The sequence below is a fragment of the Dicentrarchus labrax genome, unplaced genomic scaffold, assembly GCF_905237075.1.
Source record: "Dicentrarchus labrax unplaced genomic scaffold, dlabrax2021, whole genome shotgun sequence".
Taxonomy (NCBI): Eukaryota; Metazoa; Chordata; class Actinopteri; family Moronidae; genus Dicentrarchus; species Dicentrarchus labrax.
Genome location: NW_026136714.1, coordinates 14,876,778 through 14,898,953, shown reverse-complemented (window position 1 = coordinate 14,898,953; position 22,176 = coordinate 14,876,778). Strand labels below are relative to the sequence as shown.

At 40.7% G+C, this 22,176-nt stretch overlaps 2 protein-coding genes across 3 annotated transcripts; one reads left to right on the top strand and one right to left on the bottom strand.

The window, feature by feature from the left end:
- The first annotated feature begins 33 nt into the window (after positions 1-33).
- snap29 (synaptosome associated protein 29) lies at positions 34-5,036 on the top strand. The gene is made up of 6 exons (XM_051421757.1): positions 34-147; positions 770-1,009; positions 1,131-1,324; positions 3,113-3,198; positions 3,280-3,384; positions 3,785-5,036. The coding sequence occupies exons 2-6, from the start codon at positions 770-772 to the stop codon at positions 3,943-3,945; spliced, it is 786 nt and encodes a 261-aa protein (XP_051277717.1). The 5' UTR covers positions 34-147; the 3' UTR covers positions 3,946-5,036.
- A 2,752-nt stretch (positions 5,037-7,788) lies between these two features.
- si:dkey-178e17.3 (somatomedin-B and thrombospondin type-1 domain-containing protein) lies at positions 7,789-21,260 on the bottom strand. Of its 2 annotated transcripts, none has more exons than XM_051423631.1 (5): positions 20,763-21,260; positions 12,419-12,604; positions 11,965-12,055; positions 9,527-9,679; positions 7,789-9,109 (listed from the first exon to the last, which is right to left on the bottom strand). In XM_051423631.1, exons 1-5 carry the CDS (start codon positions 21,010-21,012, stop codon positions 9,004-9,006), a joined length of 786 nt encoding a protein of 261 aa, XP_051279591.1. In that variant the 5' UTR covers positions 21,013-21,260; the 3' UTR covers positions 7,789-9,003. The 2 variants fall into 2 exon arrangements, with proteins under 2 accessions (XP_051279591.1, XP_051279592.1); XM_051423632.1 differs by having other exon boundaries at positions 12,419-12,601.
- Between the last annotated feature and the right edge of the window lie 916 nt (positions 21,261-22,176).

The following is a 22,176-nucleotide window of genomic DNA, read 5'->3' as shown; positions in this document are numbered from 1 at the left end:
TACTTCCCTATCACCAGATGCGTTTTTGTTGCGCACGATTAACCGTCACGACGCAGCAACGTCACCAGACGTAACCGGAAGCGTTGTGCTGCTAACAGTCAGCTGATAGAGCAACAACAACGTCGACCACACCGCCGACGGTCAAAGGTTTGTCCGTCCAATTGATCTTTACTGGTTCATTTTTATATACCGTCTGTTCTACGGGAAGAAAATGTCAATATTCTTCTCGTCTGGGTGTGGTTATTTGGTTTGATGCCGATCCTTGTTAAACACCCAGCTGTTGCTAGCCAACACCCTTTAGCTTACTTAACTAGCTTTAACAGTTGAAATATAACGCTGGTTGGTGCTACATCGCAACAATGCACTTTACTTTGTGTTAATATTTTACCAGATGATTATGATGATGATGAAGGAAACATCTTAACCGACTCTGTTCATTGTTTTTACTGTGTGGAAGTTGTAGCTAACTCGATGAAGCTATCGATCTAAAGATAAGGGTCAATGCATTTCTCTTAAGGTTAGCGTACCAAACAATCATTTCTATTTATCACTTAATTCTTAAAGTTGTTTATTGTAGGGATACAACAAAGCATTGTGTTCATAATGTATTCTGTATCTATCAGTTGAGTAGTAACCAGAAAGTGTGTGAAATGTGACAAGCTGATAAATGCAAGTCTCCAGTAATATAAGTTATAATGTGGGAAAATATCTTTTTTCATTTGTAATTATATGAAACAAAGAAAGGTAATTCTGTGTTTCTGCTCCACAGATGGCCTACCCTAAATCCCACAACCCGTTTGCAGATGATGATGATGAGGAAGATTTTAAGCCTAAAAGTAGGGGGTTTGATGACGATGACGGGTTTGATAGTGGGATGAGTGAAGCGGAGAAGAGGCAGAGGTACCTCCAGCAAGAAGTGATGCGTACAGCTCAGTCTGCTGTGGACAGCAGTCACCGTTCCCTCGGCCTCATCTATGAATCCGAGAAGATGGGGGTGGAAACTGCAGAGGTATGTCAAACTAATCAGCTTTACCTTCTTACCTTCAGCATCTCCTCTCGCAGACTCTATCTATCTACCAATCGATCTATCTGTCTATCGATCTATTTTTCTCTTGTCTTTGTCTCTCTAGGAGCTGGTGCGACAGGGTGAGGTCCTGAAGAGGACAGACAAGATGTTGGACAACATGGATCAGGACCTTAAGACCAGCCAGAAGCACATTACCAGTATCAAGAGTGTGTGGGGCGGCCTTGTCAATTACTTCAAGGGCAAACCAGAGACAAAGCCACCACCTGAGCAGCCAAAGGCCTACCAGGCCACCGACAGGTACGATTCAGTACTAGTTAGTTAGTTTATTGACTTAAATGTCACAGTACAAATATGGGAAATAACTTTACATAATTCAGTCAAAACATATAATTTTGTCAACACATAACGTAAATAAACAACACGGTCAGTTTCTTACATTTTCAGGCGAGTAGGCAATCATAACTTTGACCCTCTCTCTCTGACACTCTGCCTATAATCTCTGAATGAAGATCATTTCTGTTAGGTCCAAATTTTATTCAGATGTCATGAGTCTGAAGACATAATAGTACCATAGGGCTTTTCCCACTGTATATAAGAGTTGACCCGGGGATACCTTAACTGCTTTCAAATACACACATTGTTAACCCACAGTTAACCTAAGCACAGGGCTATACAGTTCACACTACACATCTGCTAGCCCTCACATGTGACTAATGTTTACATTCTGTTTACTTTTGCTCTGTTTCACACTGGCACATTTTAGCCCTGTGTTTAGGTGTTTTTCAGGGGATAGCTCTGCAAACTTGGGGCTCACCGTACTCAGGAGTAGCAAGCCCCAGGCTAAACTCAGGTTTAGTCCACTTTAGAATGTTTCAGGATTGTGCCAGTGTGAAAGCTTTCTTAGTCCGAGGCTAACAGCTCCCTTAGCCTGGTGCTAAGAAGGTACTAAGAAAGCTTTTAGCCCGGGCTAAGCGCAGTGTGAAATGCCCTATGTCTTTCATTCTCGAGTGCCCCATGTGCGTGTCATTGATCAAATACGTGTACGACTCCATCTTCAATTCAATTCAGTTCAATTCAATTTTATTTGTATAGCGCCAATTCATAACAGAAGTTATCTCAGGACACTTTTCAAATAGAGCAGGTCTAGACCGAACTCTTTAAAACACTTCCTGATTCAATACATGTGTGATGACAGGTGGGACCTTGTAAATGCACTTTATGATCTTCAGTATTAGGGTATAGTAGTAGGCATACTTAATTAAACCCTCTCGGAGAATTATTTTCACTCCTATCACAAACAAACCTATACACGTACATTAATGTATGAAGGGATGTCAGAGTGAGGGGGCTGCCACATGGGACAGTTAAGGGGTTTAGTTTTTTTTTAGTTTTTTATGTCTTATATTTGCTTCTGTCCTTTACTTGCACCCCTTTAATCATCTCAAATTAGTCAATTCTGTTATAATCCATCATTTTCATCACTTGTACAAGGTAAATTTAACAGCCTCCTCCTTACACCACCTGCTCAGATATTCTTTGGTTCTACTTTACTCAATATGTTCGGTCAAAAACCGAAAGGCCTTAGGCTCAGATGTACACACCCAAGTTTAGAGAGATGGGCAGTATTTTCCACCCCAAACCTTTTTTTGGACAGTCCGTTATGTAGCAGGCTGTGTGAATTATGATGGACACAACTCTCAGAGTACCAGCTCAGCTCACCTCTGCCGGCAGATATTTTATAGTCTCTCTATTCCTTTTAGTATACCCATGATATTGGTATATTTCTTTGTGTTGTAAGGGTCACCTCTTACCTACAGTGTGAGGAAGTCTTATGAAGAGTAAGTTACAACCAGACAGACACTGTTAGACAAGTTTAATATCTTCTTTCTTGATCTATTACCTTTAGCACCAGGTCTTCGCACACATACATCCTTTCTATGTTGAGATCAGATTTTACAACAAAGCCTTTATAACGATTACTCATAGTTGAGTAATGCTACCATAAAATTTGTGCTTTTGCCATTTCCAGCCTCTCATCTTTGTCCTTCACCAAAGGGTCAAATAATGCTTATCTGACTTTCTCAGATTACAGACCGCCTTGTCCAGCAGCAAAGAACATGAAGATAAGTACCAAGCCAGCCACCCCAACCTAAGAAAGTTGGATACAGGAGGTAAGAGTTTTCACAAGAACCTAAGCATGCCATAACCATACCACAAGCTGGCTGCCACCATTTCTGATTTCTGTGTTCCAGGATTTGGAGCTGCTGCATCAGTAGATGACAGCTCATCGAGACAGAATGGATACCCTCAGAACAAACACCTCAGGGAGGCTCACCAGACCCTCGACAATAATTTAGGTAAAGAAACATTTCTGTTTGAATCTCCTTTTATTTTTACTTGATTATAATAAACAGTAATACACAGTTTTATAAAGTGCAGTCACAAGAAGAGGCACAAGGGGATGACGTCAAAGCTTTTGATAATGTTTACATGATAATTCTATTCTGTCTATTTCATTTTTCATCTATTTCCCTTGTATCAAGACACCATTACAATGACATGTTTTGTTCTTCCAAAAGTATAACCATAAAATATCCATTGGTTAATCTAAAATAGCAATGAACTTAACAATCTGAGTTAGGTGTAAAATATTATGTTATATTATGTATGAGGTAAAAAAACAAAAAACAGTTCCCTTTAAGTATTATCTACCAATCCACAGTTTAATTGATGTCCCTTTTGAATGACCTCCTGTAGATGAGATGTGCGATGGTTTGAGCAGACTGAAGAACCTTGGTCTTGGTCTCCAGTCTGAGATTGACAACCAGGACGTCTCCCTTGATTCTCTGCTGAATAAAGTGGACAAGATGGATCTCAAGATCCACAACACAAACCAACAGATTAAAAACCTCAAATAAAACAAACACTTGAACTCACCTTACAGAGACAAAAGACAGCAACAGGTCATCCTCCTACTCGACTCTCAACCTTGGCCTCTGTTCAATGAACTATGTGTTCTTTTTGTTTATTGTTTTTATGGATTGGAACTCAGATAAGCAAGTGAACATCTTTTTATCCATTTTATTTTCATTTTGAATGACTGAAATACTGTTGGACAGATTTCCCCATAAGTCAAAGTTTAGCAGAGAGATTCTTCCTGCCACTTCACTGAATTGTTTGTGTGCTTTGAAGGGAATACTCTATTCCATGTGTGTATTAGATATAAGAGACCGTCTTTGTCCAGGTAAAATCTGTTCATTCGCTCCATCAAGGTCCAAGCTGTCTGAATGTAGTCTGTCGTATTTCCCTTGGTTTAGATGATTAGAGTTTCAGTTTGATCAGCTTTTCTTAATCGCCAGAGACATAAAAATGGCTACTAGATTGCTCAGCATTCAGGCAAAACATATGAATGACAATTAATAATAAATAATTTGGTATAGAGACAAGACAGAGAAACTGGAATATTTTGTGTGTATGATTCATATGTCAGTGCTAACTCTAATTCCTGGACCTGTATGTACAAAACACTTTGGATGTCTTCTCAAGTCACTTTTGCCTTACAGATCATTTGTATGTGCAGTAGACTAACTTTTGGTTCTGTGCCATTTTTCTGTCTCCACTTGTATTTTTTTTTCACTTTGTTTGATTTAGGTATGTTCATGTTCCTCAATGCTTTCACTAGCTTTATATAATTTGTTTGTATTGCAGAATGTGATTGAATGAATGATTATACAGCATACATGATGTGAACAAGCTAGCTGTGAATATGAAAAACTCAAAACTGAAAGAATATCCCCATTATTATTATTATACATCCTCCATGGGAGAAATGTATGAATGAGTAGATGAACCACTTTTATGTTTTTTATAAATTAAAACAAGGATATTCTAAGAAAATAATCCAAAATAAGAACATAAATGAGGATTTATGGTCACAAGGTTTAATTTTCACCATGTACATCATGTATTCTAATCAAAGCCACATACTCAATAAAAACATTTATAAGGGGGATGTCTCAGGTGTTTTATAAATTGTCTTTCTGTTCAAATGGAGCAGGAAGTCAAAAGCACCACAAGGTGACGCCACATTTCTAGAGTAGAATGAGCTCCTGCAGAGAGATACTGCTGTTAATCAGTCATCAGTCAGTGTCATTTTACAACCCAAGAAGACTTATTGCTGTTGAAACTAACTAGACACTGAGTATACCAAAACTCCCCTCTCCGAAAGACCAAAATAATTTAGTAAATTTAGTTTTAGCCTGTTTTTTTCTGCATTGTAATGAGGCACAATCCTTAAAAGCAAGACTTTGATGATTTTTTTTTCTCAATATGATCATCATTGTGTGTGTGTGTGTGTGTGTGTGTGTGTGTGTGTGTGTGTGTGTGTGTGTGTGTGTGTGTGTGTGTGTGTGCGTGTGCGTGTGCGTGTGCGTGTGTGTGTGTGTGTTTACTATACTGGCTCCGTTGTGTACCAGCTGTGTTGCTGTGTGTAGCTCAGGTCTTCATGTCGGGGTGTCTATTCATTATCATTCCTCTGTTTTGGACCAGCTGCTCCCACAGAGGCCCTCATTAGGATGACTTGCTAATTACAGTACACACTTCCCAAAAACACATATGTACACAACATTGGGGGGAAACAGAGGGGGAAATGGGGGTCCCAACTACCCAGGGCCCCAAGCTGAGTAAGACCGCTGCATGTCTGAACTAGAATAATTTTTGTGAGTTCTCAAGCATGTATTTGTAGATATATTCTATTTTTATTGGAAGAAATGCTTGGTTGAATGCTACTGTACCAAACCCTCTCAAAAATATATAGAGTAGGTGTTAAACAGCAATAGTCCTAAGATTGTCCAAAAAACATATTTCATGTAGTGATTGGTCCATTAATTGATCAGTAAATGAATGCACTCGGTTGTGTTTTAGTTGTGGATGGGTTGACACATGATAATGGTGGTAAAGGGGTGAATATGGGGCAGATAATTCCTAGCTACAACACTGTAACACAGTGACTCCTCCTATTGCACGTGTGGTGTACACACACAAGGAAGGGAGAAGTCAAGGATGTTCCAGCAGGCAAAGCAGTCATACAGACAAAATAGTGGCATTTTTGTTTGGGTCTAGGAAAGGAGATGCATCTAAGTTGGGGGGTGGGTATTTTTCTAGATGCAGGATGGAAATGTTCAACTTATATTTGTGAATGTAATGACATGAGATGCTCAAACTAGGGGTCTACTGGGGATGAATATAATGTCGAAGCGACCTCAGGTGGTGGCGGCACCGACACCACCATTAAACGGAAGTCACCCCTGGGTTTGTTCCCTTCACGGTATCCGTGGGGGCCGGGAGGGCTTTGAACAGCTGTCTTGTCAAAAGCAAACAGTGGCCGTGCTGTGACAAAGGCCGCCGGTGCTGGAATGCCCCCCTTTTGAGTGGGTGTAATCCCAGAACACACTGCTGTCGGAGCCCATCAGGCACTGGGCCAGAGATGGGCCTTCCTGCCCTTTGGAAAGCGGGTTAGCAGCAGAGGCAGGGCAGCCAGGGGGGTAAAGCCTGCTTCAGAGGGGATGGACTGTCAGGCTGACAGCACTCTATTGCCACTGTTGTAGTAAGAGAAAATAAAGAGTTGTGCTGACGGAGGGGAGTTTGGTAGGGAGCTGGTGAGAGGGAGGAGGGAGGGAGGAGTGCAGGGTAAGGGAGAGGGTGGCTGGAGAGATTAATGGAGGAGGTAAAGTTCAAGTGCCACCGAGATGAAACACATGGAAGTAGCCGGGAGTATGAATCTTTCTCAAAGGACTAATGTGGGAGGTGTTGATTGGTTCAAGCCTGGGTCGTCACGTTGCATTTTTCAGACAAAAATGCCCATCATTTATATAGAGAATGAGTGGCCTGCAATATTTTCTTAATTTAAAACCTAAATAGGGGACACATACTCAAATCCATCCTAAGTTGTGCTTTACCTCTCATTTCCTCTGCTGAGTCTCATTACCTTCCTGCTAACACCCCAGCTTGTGAGGAACACCTATACTGTACAGTAAATATCCTGACTAATAGAGGATGCATCAGTTGGTTTTGCACAAAGTAAGAGAAAATGAAAAACATTAAAGGTTCTGACACTGTTGTTTAAACCTGTCAGCAAGGACACGGAGCCATGGCTTTACAAACAAACGTTCAGGGTCAGAGTCAAGGTTTAGACATCCCCTCCTCCATGTTCACTTACCTAGTCCATATATCACATAAAGGAGGAGGGAAACTGGCTTTCAAATTATCCAGAGCTGCTGTGAAAACAAAAAAATGCGAGTGACAGATATATTTTCAGATTATGTTAGTTGTCCAGTGTCTCAGGCCTCGTGTTTAACCTGTCCACACCTCATCTCTGGAAGTGACATCACAAAAACAAAGCCCAAATTGTAGGAGAATGAGACATGATTATACATATTAGTTGTCATTTGGCTTGTCGTCATCCCGTTTACACCACAAGAAGAAAAATGTCAAGAATGCAACAGAAATATGTTGATGGGTACATGTCTGCATTAGGTTACGTATGTTCAACAGCGCTCTTCTTTCAACTGTGAAATGCTGCATGTAAACACTGGTCAAGCAGAGGGATATACTTAGCAGGGCTGTGCTCGTTGGAGTAATTGCAGAGGGGTGAAGTCAGAAATGCTAATGGTGGTCTGTGTACTGTTCTAAGTGGTGCTTAATCTGAATGCAATGATGCAATGAAATACCCAAATCGGAAAATATGACAAGAGGGGCGGATATGACAGTATAGTTGTTTATTTTCACTAATGGACAGTGTACAGAGTATGCTGTGCTGCACTAATAAAATCATCACTTGTTTTATAATAAATAAACACACAAACACAGACACAGACATGGGAGAGAAAGAGAAAGTCACAGCTTTCCAGAGAGAAAAGCCCTTTACTGGGACTACACTTGTCTCTTAAACCAGCAGTACAAGAAACGCGGGAAGGCGTACTGAACCAGAGAACAACAATTGCAGATGACGGCACTCTAGTAATGTGATAGTTATATTGGATGATTGCTGATAAAACTCCCATGTGAGGGTAACAGGGTTTCTGAGAAGGGATGGGGGTGAGAGGAAACATAGCTATGACGCAGTTTTTTTTCAGTCTTGGACACAGAGGACAGAGAGAACCACAGTGAAATTCTCTTAAATGGCTCTTTTTCCTCTCCAACAATTTTAAGTCTAAACAGATGGGACTGATTTCAGCTATGAGTGATTTCAAACTACTAAAAACATCAGTGACTGACCATCAGAAGAGGCAGACATGAAAGAGGAAGCTTGATGGGAGACAAAGACACAAATCTCAGCACCTGAGAATCAATACCTGATATTCAACTTAACTTGCCGGTATAAATGTATTTGTTGAAAAGAAATATTAATAGGCAAAAACTGTAAAACACAGATATATTGACTTAATGGATATAATTTGGATGAACCAGTTTTCAGCATTTCCAACCTGCAGGTGACTTACGACCCTTTGGATTTGGGCTGAAACTGGGTGCAGCAACTTCTGTCTGGTGTTTAAACAGTTGGGTACAAATAAGTGTAGCTATATAGACACATATACATAACACATAAACAATCAAAAGTAGAAAATGTATAAAGCAAAATAATATATTTATATATTTATACATTATGCATTAACAAATGTACTTGCATTGATGGAGGTAGATAGCAAAGATTCAGAGGTAAAAAGGCAAATAGATGTTGCTGTGCTTTGGAGGAGAATAAGCACATAACGTGGCTGTAAAATCTGAAATTAAATGCAGGAATTTCTGTGTGCTTAGCAATAGTGTATACAGTACAGAGTATGAGGTGAAAGGAAAAAGTGGCAGGATGTTGCTGATCTCCTTGAGTTACCCATCCAGTAATCTGGTTCGGAGGGGTCTGGCTTGGCTGGCAGGGCTCTCCACAGTTAGCAGGAGGTGTTGAGGGAAATCTTGTCGGCTCACACAAAAAGCACGGAGTAGGGAGGACACCGGCAACCCTCAGAAGATGACTCTCGCACCCAGGAGCCATGACAGCCCGGGACTGAAGCTGCTGCCCAGAAGGTTCTAGGAAAAAAAGGGCCATATCAGACATGAAACAGTTAGCAACAACATTGGAAAAGTATTTGAAATGTTTCATTTGTGTTATTAAAATCCACTTTGCGTGCAATTTTAATGTGATTATAGCATTATAACACAGAAATTAGATTATAAAAAACTTTGATTTCCCTTACGGTTTCCACAAAAAATGAATATTCATGTGCTTAGCTAACAAGTACAAAGTCTTACACCATCTGTGTTGTGTAAGGTGTTTCTATTCATTCAGAAGCAGCTGCTACTTGATTCCATAGACATCCATTAATTGAGCTCATCATTCAACGTACTGTACCTTTAACTGCATCCAGCTTCCAGCCAGTCTGCAGATGGCTCAGCTATATTAAAATCCACACAGACCCACTACCAATAAATAGCTGTTTGGTTTACCTGGTGCTCTCTAGGCCGTCGCCTCCACAGCGGTCTGACTTTGACATGGCATCGCTCTGACACTCTGCACAGACCAGCCTCTCTCTCACCAGATGAGCACTCCACAGTTTACATGCTGCACTGGCCTGTTTCACCCGCAGGTACACACAGTAACTGCAAGCACAGAGGAAAAGGAAACATGTCAAAAATAACTTTGATTTGATCTTAAAATTTTGGACAAAAATATTGGCGTCAAAAAGTCTAATCAAGAGTCTACAGATGTAATCCTGTGAGAACTAAACTGAGTGCTGCTCATGCAGCTCTGTAGAGCTTTTTTAATATTTTGTTCTTTGGGTTGAACTGAGGACTTTTATTATTCACTCAGTGAATTTAATTCAGAGACAAAGACAAACACCCTTCCAATAGTAAAAAGCAATCCAACATGGCTTGATTGATGAAAGCCAAGTGGTGATCCAACCCAGCTGTGCTTGATCACAACTATCACTAGACAAAAGACAAATAAAACATCCAGATAAGAGAATTGTTCTATTTGAAGGTGATCCAGCAGTGTCATGGTCACCTGTAGTATCCTAATATAAACACAGCTCACTCTGTGCACTGGAAAAAATAATAAAGTCTTGTTTTTTAGCTCACTCTGTTCTCTGGCAGGCACTTTGAACTTTTGCACTATTTATTTTGTCTCTGATTTAGTCAGCTGTGACAAAACATCCCCAGTGAGGTGGTTTGTCAAAGAAAACATGAAGCTGCAGTTTCTTTTCTCAGTGATTCTTGAACACTTTGTCCACTAGTTACATTGTATATGTCAATGCAATATTATTATTCAGGTTGGATTTGTTTATGTGTTTGAAGAAGGTTTTGCTACAAATAAGCAAATTGTAGAGAATACATAATATCTTCTGCTTGATATATTCTGTCAGCCATTTTCATTATCATATACTTTAGGGTTTATTTTAAGATTATGTTGAAATGACAACTATAATGAGTTTATAATAAATTTAGTTTTATGCACACATGGAATTGCCAAAGGGACATTTCTTCACTTTTTTTCCCCCTGACACTGTGTCACTTGCTGCAATAGTTTATCACATTTACACATCTATATGACTTTCATCAGGTATATAGGCAGCATGACAACACTTCATATATATATATATATATATATATATATATATATATATATATATATATAAACTCACGCAGCTTAAAATGTTTTCATATAAAGACACAATAAGACCTTAACCATCCTAATTCCTGAAAGACATCAGCACAGGTCTGCGTTAAGCCTCTACAAGTAAAATAAGCACTGCATAATAGCCTCCTGACGATGTCCACCCTTCACATCTTTGTGAAATATTACTCATTCCGATTACAGATATAACTAGAGATCCAAAGACAACTACAGATCATCATTTCATTTCATTTTAACAGCCCGTTCCCTGGGTCAATTCCCATGTCAACACCAGGGCCCCAGATGTTTGTGTGAAATCACCGTAATGCTGTGTCATCCCTTTTGAATTGCTGACATTTATGAGTAATGTTCCTCCAATCACTTGATGCTTTCTATTTCAGTAAAAAACAAAGGTATCCAATGTCCATTTTAATCTCAGTGAAAGGCTGTGAGCTGTTAAGAAACCAGCCGTGTTTTATTCCCTGGTCTCTGATTTGTCCGACTCTGAGAACGTCTGCAATCCACTCGGATCAAAGATGACATCTATGCAGGGAGGGTTTACCTTTTACATGGATTATGGCTGCTTTATCAGTAAAGGTCAGCTCATGATGTAAATATTCAGTGACAGTGTTCATGTTACACAGTCAAAGCAATTTCAAGGCTCTGCATGCTATGGCAACCTTGGCCTTGGTCTGTACTTTTAATCTTTTGGAGTACAGAGTTGATCTTAAAATGACCTTTGAAACTAAGTTTAAAAGAAAAACTGTGGAGTAAAATCCAGCTGTATCTGAGAAGTTGAAATGCAGCTTTGGAGCTGGAAAAAGAGTTCATGCCAGAATGAGCAAGCTAACATCTGAAAATGTTCTTCATTGTTGGCAAAAAAGCATAACATTGTTATGCTTTTAAAGACCAAACATGCTTTTGAAATAATGAGTTTTTTAATCAACTGTTGGGTATAATAATTTACAAAAATACTTAATGAGGAGTATGGTCTAGACCTACTCTATTTGAAAGGTGTCCTGAGATGACATTTGTTATAAATTGGCGCTATACAAATACAACTGAATTGAATTGAAATTGAAACCCTTCAGATAATCTCTGTACAGTTCATATGATCATTCTACACTCCACACTTTTCAGCTGTAATTACCCCCACTCGGCATCAATTGCACATGAAAGCCGGCTCTACAGACAAAAACAAAGAGGGGTGGTTGGGTTGGTTGTGAGCGGTCCTGTGTGCTAGTTTGTAGTGTGTTAATAGAGGCCTTACCTGGCCTTCTCCTCCTTCATCAGCATGTGTGGTCGCCTCCAAGGGTCCTTGAAGTTCCTCTTGAAAGAGTCAGGCAGGATCTTTGCCACCTCTGCAGAAATCAAAAATCATGTCAGATAAGCTCTTGTTTCCACTGAAGAGCAGCTCATCCCATGACTCATTAAAATGACTCAGTGTTTTAAAGTGGTGTGATGGGCAGTGGTTCTTTGGAAATCTTCTTCTTGGAAAAGTTTTTACGTGTTCTGGTGTTTTATTACTGGGAGAGTTATTCAAGTAACTGAGGCGTTTGAAATAGTACAGCTGGAGATACGGCTTCAGAACAGATGTGTTAATTACAGTAAAAGGTACCCCAGAGAATACTGAAACACCAAATTATTATGTAACAGAGTTTAGAGCCAGAGTGCTTGCATAAATGCATGCATGTAGGTGCACATAGAAAAGGTCATGATCTCACCTTTCGCTGTGCTGCATATGGCGTTGTTTCCAAAGCATCCTCGACGCTGTTTGAGGTCAGGACAGGGCGTGCCTCCATTTCTAGGGGGAACGGACACTTGGCGACTCCTCTCTGTGCTGCCAACTCCACATGTAGATGTGCATGATGACCAGGGACCCCATGATCCCACCACACAGTCAATGGCTGCTAGGGAAGCAGGGAGACAGAGAGGTCAGCAGAGGATTTTAGATTTGAAAAAATCCAGTCCAGAGATGAAGATGAAGTAAAATATGAATAAGGAAAAATACAAAGAAAGAGAATTAACAGTTGTGCTTTCACAATAAATGCTCTCTGACACATGAATTGATCTTTACCCCAGAGGTACTTTCCCCTAATTGTTGCTGTCACGCCTAACTGCATGCTGAAAGTGTGCTGCAACACACACCAGACCCAGACATAGAGTTGCATAATACTGCACTGAGCATTTACTCAGGTAGGTGGGCAGCAAATGAGTGACTGGGTCATTACCATCTACTAATGTCAGATCAGCCAAACTCCAGACTCAGGAAGTCTGCGACCCAGGTCAAACGTGGGGGGGCATTTAAATAAGGGGCTAATTTTGCATCCTGTTCTCTCCGGTTTCCGTCTACCCCACACTTAAACACACACTCACACACAAATAGAGCACACCACATAAACACAGCAGCAGCAGCAATCAGGCTTCTCGTTCAGTAGGCTGATTTAGCCAATTACGTCAGGCTAAGAGGAAGCCGTATTAGTTAGATGGCTGCTCTGATCAAAGCCAAGCATCTCCAGCAGTAATCAAGCCTTGTCCAACACAGAGATTTAATAACGGCAGACATTTAACAGCTTTGTTTTTGGGAGGAAGAGCCCACTCCATAAACATAAACATCATAATAATGAGAGAGGCTCTCAAATGCTCAAGCACTAATTGATAAATGCAAACAGATACGTTTACACCAGAATACTTTTTTCAGAGAGCCTGGTATTCTTTGCAGACAATAGAAGTTTAATACAATGAGAGCAGGTGCACACAGTGTGAAGCTCTTAGATGTTCTTGATGAAATTATAGGGAGGGAGAGGATAAATATACCATAACTGAATCTAATCCTCCTTTGCCATCTAATCTACCTAACTCTGTCTTTATAATACACACTCACCCCATAGTACAATGCTGCAAGTGAATAAGTATGTGTGTGTGCGTGTGTGTGTGTGTGTGTGTGTGTGTGTGTGTGTGTGTGTGTGTGTGTGTGTGAACAGGAGAAAGAGAGAGAGAGAGCTTTCAAGGTGCCGCCTGTTCGGTTCATTCCCATGGTCCTGTTGGGGTTTTGAAGGGGGGGCGGCTGTCTCAGTGACACAGCCGATCCACAAAGCCACTGTGGAATCTCTGCATTCCTGCACATTAGTGCTGCCCACCTGACACTCGCCTTTCCCAGATCACGACACACACATACGTACACACACATCGAAAACAATTTCTGTCAGATTAAACCCACCCACTTGGGCTTGTTCCACCTTCAGTCTTCACCCTAAAACACACAGACATACACATTACCCTGTGTACACTTGTAGAGTGACATGAATTTTCTTGAAAGAATGAGGGGCGTGAGCGAATCAGACACTGCAACCGTATCAGCTTCCCTACTCTTGCCTCCTCCACCTCTTCTTATCCTTACTCATGTCTCCTCGCCTTTCCTTCCCTCTTTTACATCCTCTGACGTTCACAGGGGCGGTTTTTATGTTGCTGTTTTTCTTTCTCAATAGTGGGAAAATCACAAGCAAGCAGTGCAGCTGAGGTCTTTACTGCAGAGGGTGCGCAATGAAACTGATAGGGTCAGCGAGTTCCCGTACCAAAGGGGGAAACAGGGCTATTACCCTCTGATGAAACTGACATACACACTAACAGGACTAAGGCCCTGTCTGGAAGTCTCAACCTGTTGGCCCCAAGCCACCAGAGGTCAGAAGGCAATTACCAAACTGTGGTGGTCCCCTGCTCTGTTTCTGGTACCACCAGTGCGACAGTCCCACCACCCACATGATAGCCCTGTCTGACAGTCTGACACAGCCTGACCTACAGAGCTTACAGCCACTGTTGTCCCCAGTCCCCATTGTTGACGAGAAAGTCCCTAGTTGGAAAGCACACCACCAACTCTGACCTCTGACCCCAATACAGGAAACAAATGGCACTCGTTGTCAGCATATTCAGCTTTTTGTCTTTTCGATCAGCTGATATTATTACAAAGTGTTTTCAAGCACTTAAAAGTTGAAGTCTCCTTCTGTAATTAAACAGAGACGTGTTTTATCAGACACTGACTTTAGATCTGTATTCTCATATCTTTTGGAGCACATGGTTGATGTCAGAGCGACCTCTGAAACGCTGACAAACTGATACCAGCTAAAGAATCTGCAAAACTTAAAAACATATTTTCTCAATCAGCTTTGTATGGATAAAGGGATCCTACACGAAAAAATACCTTTCTGACAAAATAAAAAAATAAGTTAATAAAGTCAGACAGGTTGGAAAAGGGTTGGAAAAAGATGAAATCACATATTTCTAAACTTCAGGATTTAGACAGTTGGTGTTTCCATTGGTTACTGTCAATAAATCTTACACAAATACTTAGTGTTCGGGGGATTTAAAGCATTAGATCTAGAGGATGTGTTACGCTGTGTTTGAAATATAAAAAAATACACATATAGTTCAGTGTAACAGGAGTTTGCTTGGAGGAATCTGTGGCAGCAAATTTTCCAGGTAGCTGGAAGAGCTTCAGACAAATGCCACCAACTGAACCAAACCACTGAATGTGTATCCAACATCAGCACTTTTATCTAAGGACTTGTCAGCCAATCTGCAGTCACACTTGTTAACTGAGATAAAAAGCGTGCTACATAGCTTTTTAGATTGGCATTCGTTTGCCTTTTCTTTCACTTTCCCTGAATTCTGCTTCCATTTTAGGGTTTCATAACAAAAGAGTTATGAGACATGCCCGCCCAATTTGCTTTATCTTCTTCTCCCTTTATCACTTTGTCCCACTCGGCCTCTTGTTCTTTCTCCCCCATCTGCCTCTTTTTCACTTTGCCACCCCCTCCATCCACCCCCATCTCCTCTCTGATAGGACCCAGATGTCCAGCTGGTCTGGAGGACGTCTGCACCCCAAGACCTCCCTAGCCGACCTCCCTCCCATGTAGAGAGTTGGGCCTTGGTCCCATCAGACAAGCCTTATAATGTTCAGCAACACAAGGGAGAGCCATAAGCCTCTTAATAGGGGTGAATGACACAGGACTAAGCCCTAATAACAGGTTAGCACATAAATGTTTCCTGTAGACACCTTGAAAAGAGGAGCCAAACAAACCATCTTATTAAAAGGATTCATTACAAACACAGCTGATACAAATTTTCTGTTAAAATTGCAGGACCTACAAAGTGTTTGCATTGCATGGGCTCCCAACACTTTATTATGGCAAAATGCTAAAGACATGGCACACGAACACAAAAGAAAATTGTGAATACTGACAACAATAAAACAACAACCAAAGAAGAAACCAAAAAAAGGAAACAGAAAATGTGCTCTTGTCAGTGGAGGGTTCACCTGCTTACCTTCAAACATAAAGTGAACTTTACTTCAAAATAATTCACAGAGTTGTGGCATCATCTGAAGAATGAAAGCATCTATAGTGGCTCAGGTTCAATGTAAAAACAACTTAGAGAACAAAGAAAAGTATACAGAATCATCTGGGTTTTTTCTGATTAACAACTTGTTGTATGCAAATAATTATTTGAAAATGATGGACAGATTAATAATATCAAAGTTCAAAGACTACCTCATCACCATCATAAGTGCCTTAAAGATGCAGTGTGTAACATTTAGGAGGATCTATTTTCAGAAATTGAATATAATAGTCATAGGTATGATTTCATTAGTGTATATTCACCTGAATAATGGAGTTGTTGTGTTTTTGTTACCTTAGAATGATCTGTTTTTATCTACAGATGCTGCAGGTTGCCTCCCGTGGAATCCACCGTGTTGTGTTCAGTTAGTTGCAATCTGCAACCTCACCACTAGATGCCACTAACCTTACACAGAGGTCCTTTACGGGAATAATAAAAATGACTATTCCTGAATTGCACACAAGAGTCTACAGCCATGCTAGTGGTTCTGCAAGGCTGTCCATAAGCACAACGGTGCTTCAAGCTAACTGCCAACAGTAGCATGCTTAAAGGTTCACTATAACAATGCTAACATACTGATGTTAATTAGGCATGTTTACCATATTTATCTTTTTAGTTTAAAATGTTAGCATGCTAACATTTGCTAAAGATGTCTCTAAAAATGTATTTGTGTTTAAATAAAGCAAATGTGGTTGAATCATACAAATTTTAAAAATCGTTCAAATCAATCAATTATCTTGCCAGGCATATTAGTTTTTGGCTTATTTTTTGTGTTTTGTGTTATGTTTTATCCGTCTCTGATTTTTCTGCCACAGCATGGAAGCACTGAAAGATGATTAAATGTGTCCGTTACTCCACAGACCTGTTGTGAACAGTTTTCCTTACAAATACCTTCTACTGAATGAACTATTAACACCCTTCAAGTTTACTTTGGAATAAAACATTTACGTTTTCTGATCACGAACAGGCCAAAAAAAGGACATCAATCCTGATACTGTACATGCAGTATGTGAGTACCAGGAGAAACTGGACGGAAGGTTGTTTGTCCCAAACACTACAGCAGCTGGTCCGTTTCAGCCAAGCTGGGTAAAAGCATTCACCACTCATAGAGGTTAAGGAAAGAACGCGTGGGAAGCAAGGAAGAAAAAGCAAACATCATGGCATGACAGCATACCGCGCCCTAAAGAGAAGTAAGAGAAGCAGAGGTGCCTGCAGGAGAGACAGATGAATGATGAGCAAACCTCTGGTGTATCTGAGGCAGAGGCTACAATGTGTCTTCCTGCTGGAGTGAGAACTACCAGACGCCACAGTAGGAGAGAGGAGCTTCCCCTTCCATCCTCCTGTGGGCCAGTTTCATCTCTAGAGTCTATGAAGAGGAATGAGCAATTAGAGACTTACTGTAGGGCTGACATGGAAATTATGTGATGCACCAAAGGTACTCCTACAACAGGAGGCAACTCCCCACACTGTGTCCTGTATCGTTCATTTGTGACGTTCACTGGGTGTATCCAGCTTTCTTTAAGCCGTGTTAACTGTTAGTGCCCTGTAGTAAAACAGCAAGGTGAAGTTTATCTAGCCAAACAATATCTCATGTGTCTTATTGAAGAGGCAACTATTGAAGCTGCACTGAATCCTCTGTTAGTGCAGAAATACACATTTTCTACCTCTCCCATGATGCATTTGTACCTTTATGTTTCAAAATAAGATCTCCTTCTAAGGGTCAGACAACAACAAGGGTGCTCATTATTGCTTAGTTGAAAATATTTCTTTATGGCGGAACTGGAAATAAAATATATATATAAGTGTCACTTTCTACTTCTGTCAACTCATTTGCAAGAATAAGAAAAATTTACAAACAGCTTAACCTTGCCAAGTTGGCCAAAAATACTTTTTACATTTTGTTGTGAGACATTGTCTAGAAAATGTCCACTGAGAATCAAGAGAATAGTTTTAGATTACAAGTGACAACTTGCTGAATATCACCTCCTAAACCTCAAAAACTACTTAAACTAACTTGAAGATCAATAACTGATGATGACTGTATGTGTCGTAGGGAGTAATTTCTTCAAAACATTCCACCACTGACTCCACTTGTTTTAAGTTAATACTTCAAAGCTCTTGACAGAGTAATATAAATATTAAGCGCACAGCAACTTCCTCCGAGCTGTTTGCAACCAATACAAATTCCTGCCAAATACTCCATTTGTACAACATCTCTGGAGTAAATCGTATCACGCTCTAAAAGAGCTTTAAGTGTTTGTGTCCAAGCGGTGCAAACAGCCTGATGATTCTTTCTGTCTCTCTTCTGATGTCACCCACTCCAAGCTCTTTGCTCAGCCACAGCTGACACGACTAAATTACAGACTGTGACAGACAGTACACAGACAGACTCCTTGATGCATTACAGAGCTGTAGGATCAGGATCAGATACAGTCTGGGGGTAATGTGGGTGAGAAAACATCAGGGTGCTTTGATGGAAGTGAGCCAAGCCACAAGCTGCGTTGTGTGTTTATACTGTGCAGATGCTCAGGTTGCAGAGGGAACAAGTCACAATGTTTTTCGCAGCATCACTCAATGCTCACTGATCCATACAGCATCTATAGGTCATGGCCAAGTTGACGTTTTCATGTTCAGATTCAGACAGATTAAACATTGTAAAACCATTAAAAACATCCCTATATACATATATATATATTTAATTTACAGCCCTAACTATAAATCTTGCCCATTTGTAGACAATTTTTATGCCTGTCACATGACTATTCAGCCTAGATGCTGTTCAGAAACACCTACATCACACCATGGTCCCCGAGAGAGGTCTAACAACACATGAGGTCCACAATGCTAAAAATCCTCATCTGACACATGACTGAACTGATGCACATGGCAGCCGTTAGCTGACCTGTGAGGGACCAGCTGCTGTTGAGCAGTACAATGATGACTCAACACTGACCTGAGGTGCTTTCCTGTGCTTATTCTGTTAAATTTCAGCTTGGCAGGCACATGGGATGGATCAAGTGATGTCTGGCATGAACTCAGCTGGCTGCTGGATGATAAATGTTGTCTCTACATGCCTTTTTGACTGATTGGTAGATAAAAAATACAAACTGAGATTTGAGCGTGTAATATTTTTTTCCTATTTGGTGTTTTAGCTACTATAAACCACAACTCATTCATTTATGTATTTATTTATACTTTAAAAGCCTCACTCATCTGTCTAATGCTCATCAGATAAGAACATATATATATATATATATTCTTACAAATGTAATGTTGCACTATTAGGGCATCACAGTATTTAAGAATTTCTGCACAGAGTTTACAGCATTCAAACAGTTGTACTGGTGTTTTTGGTGTTTTTTTTTTAACCCATTTACTGGTCTAGAAGTCACATTTAATTTACACACACTTTCAAATAATGTAATTTTAATTGTAGATATATTAGAAAAGTCTGCAACAAGACAGAACAGTATTCTTACCAAAATAAAAGCAGACATGATGCTTACTGAGATGGATCACTTGTCTCAAGCCCAAGATCACAAATTTGCACCAACTTACAAATTGATTTCTACTAAAAAATTTATTCAAATGTGCAAAACCGTATAATGGCTTTTGGAAAACAACTGCAGTAGAACAGTGTGCTGCAGCTCCACAGTGATTAACAGGTGGTTCAGCTATCTGTGCAGTAAACAGTGAGGTCTACTAAAGTGTGTCACAGTGTCCATTGCAGAACTTTTGTACATGCTTTTAAGTGATTAACTCAAGTCTGGATGAGGCAGCCTGTTCACATCACAGCACAGATACAGGATTCAACCAAAGGTTCACTGTGTATACACTCATGTGCCTAAATAGAGGGATCGCTGAAGCATTTTAAGTGCTCTTTGACTTGCTGGACTGACCCTGCAGGTGCTTGTTAGTGTGCACTTAAGACAAGGGTCACACTCTGAGTGTATCTATACGCAGATAATCACTCCTCATGAACTTGAGACGTTTCAACATACTGTAAGAGCTGAGTCTGTCACATCTCAGACACAGCTCTACAGTAGGTAATCCTGACCATCTTTGGCAGTCTGTTCCCATGGTGTCCATTCCCTCATTTGTCCATATATAGCAGCAGCCAGGATGGTGAGGGAAGAGGTTACCCACATTCGTATTTTAAGGATTCTGAACAATTAACCTTGATCTCATTATTAAGTGCAGGTGTTTCTTTCATTGTTCAAGAGAAAACTACCATGCTGATTTGTGCCTCTGTTATGATCCATCACTTACACTTTCCTACCATTTCATGGCCAGGTCAAGGGTCAACCCTACAAACTTAAAAACACATAGACACAAACTGCTGTTGAAAAATACACCATGAAGACAGGAGAGTACCCCCTACTAATGGCACTGAAAACAAATAGCCTTAATGGACGCACTAGAGACAGCTATGTGTAGTATGTCTCACTGTCTCCATGTCACCTCAATGCCAGCCATCTCTGGCTCAAACTGGACTACAATGAACAACAAGCGTCACTGAACAGGACACAGTTAGAATCCACACAAATCTGCGCAGTATATATGTGGTCATTTCTCCCAAAGCTTTCAAGCCTTAAAAAATCAGCAAATGCTGAAGTCATTTTATGTTAAAAAAGAAGAAAAAACCTGTCACGAGGATAGAGTAGGCAAACTCACCAGATATTTGGCACACAAGCTGATAGTCCTCGCAGCAGTCTCCGGTTTTCTGACAGTAGGTATCACAATAGCACACCGTTTTTCTCTTGGTGTACTCAAAACATTCGTTGTTCCGGCCGGTGCAGCAGTTTGGGACCTCCCTGTCCCAGCAGCCTGCTTCAGCCTTTGGAACAATTTCCCCGCAGAAAAACGCTAAATATCCACAAACGACAAACCCAAGACGCGCTGAGCTCCATCCATGCGCTCCCATGCTGGAAACTTCTCTTGGCCCACTTGCTCCGCACGCTCCGCTGGTGTATGCCTCAGTTTGGATGGTGCTTATACTAAATTGTGGTAGAAAGACGCTGGTGATATTTTCTATTTTCTATATAAACCCAAATCCGGGGTAACTTCGGCATTGACACCTACACGAACAACTGATGCGTAAAAGTGGAGCCTGTGTGCGCACCAGCTCTCCTCTAATCAGACAGTCGGACACCGCCCCTTAAAGCTTTAAGTTGGTTTGTGTGTTTTGTTTCTCTCTCTCTCTCTCTCTCTCTCTCTCTCTCTCTCTCTCTCTCTCTCTCTCTCTTTCCCCCCCTCTACACGTAACAACAATGGCGCACTTACAGAAGTTCTGATTATCCTGTCAAAGAGTGTTGGACTACCTCTGCTGCTTAAAAACAACTGATTGCAGATTAAGATGATGTACATTTTTGGGAAAGACTGCCAAACCAAACAAAATAACAACCCCTAATGGAGGCATTTATAGTGACTTGCACGGTTGCACCTAAAGCATTTCAAGGAATCCAAAACATTACCTCGACACGACTGAACATATATCTGTGAAAAGCATCTTAAAACTGTCTGATCCGTTTGGCTTCCAATCAGACAATCCAATTCAGCACCACTGACAGCGGCGCCACCTCTTTATGTCAAAATACCAAATACGGATACTAAAAAATACGATTCAGCCAACAGCTACTGCGAAAAGCGACGAGGTCCTTTTGGAGCTGCTACAACGAAATGATCTCCACTCATCCCGTAGAGCATCTACGCTTTTGAAGGAAGACTGGAGAACAATAACATTACTCACCCTTCACTGGTTCAGAGTGAATGGAGGCTCTCGCGGAGACACTGAGCAATGGGGGGATACTGTAAAAGCGCACCGGACGAGAAAGACACGAGACAATCGCCATTATTGAGAGTTATAAAGGATTCAAATCCCCTACTTCAGTGAAACCTCCAGTGCCATGTGGTTCACATAGTATAAAGGAAGTTGTGTTTGATGTATCTGTAAGATATAAGGATTAGCTGCTCTCATTGCTGTTTGGAGACCAGTTAAAAAGTTGAACCTTAGTATGTATCCTGGGGGCTTTAAGACTAAATCTTGGGGTCACAAGACAAAATGTGAGACAGAAAATACATGTTTTTG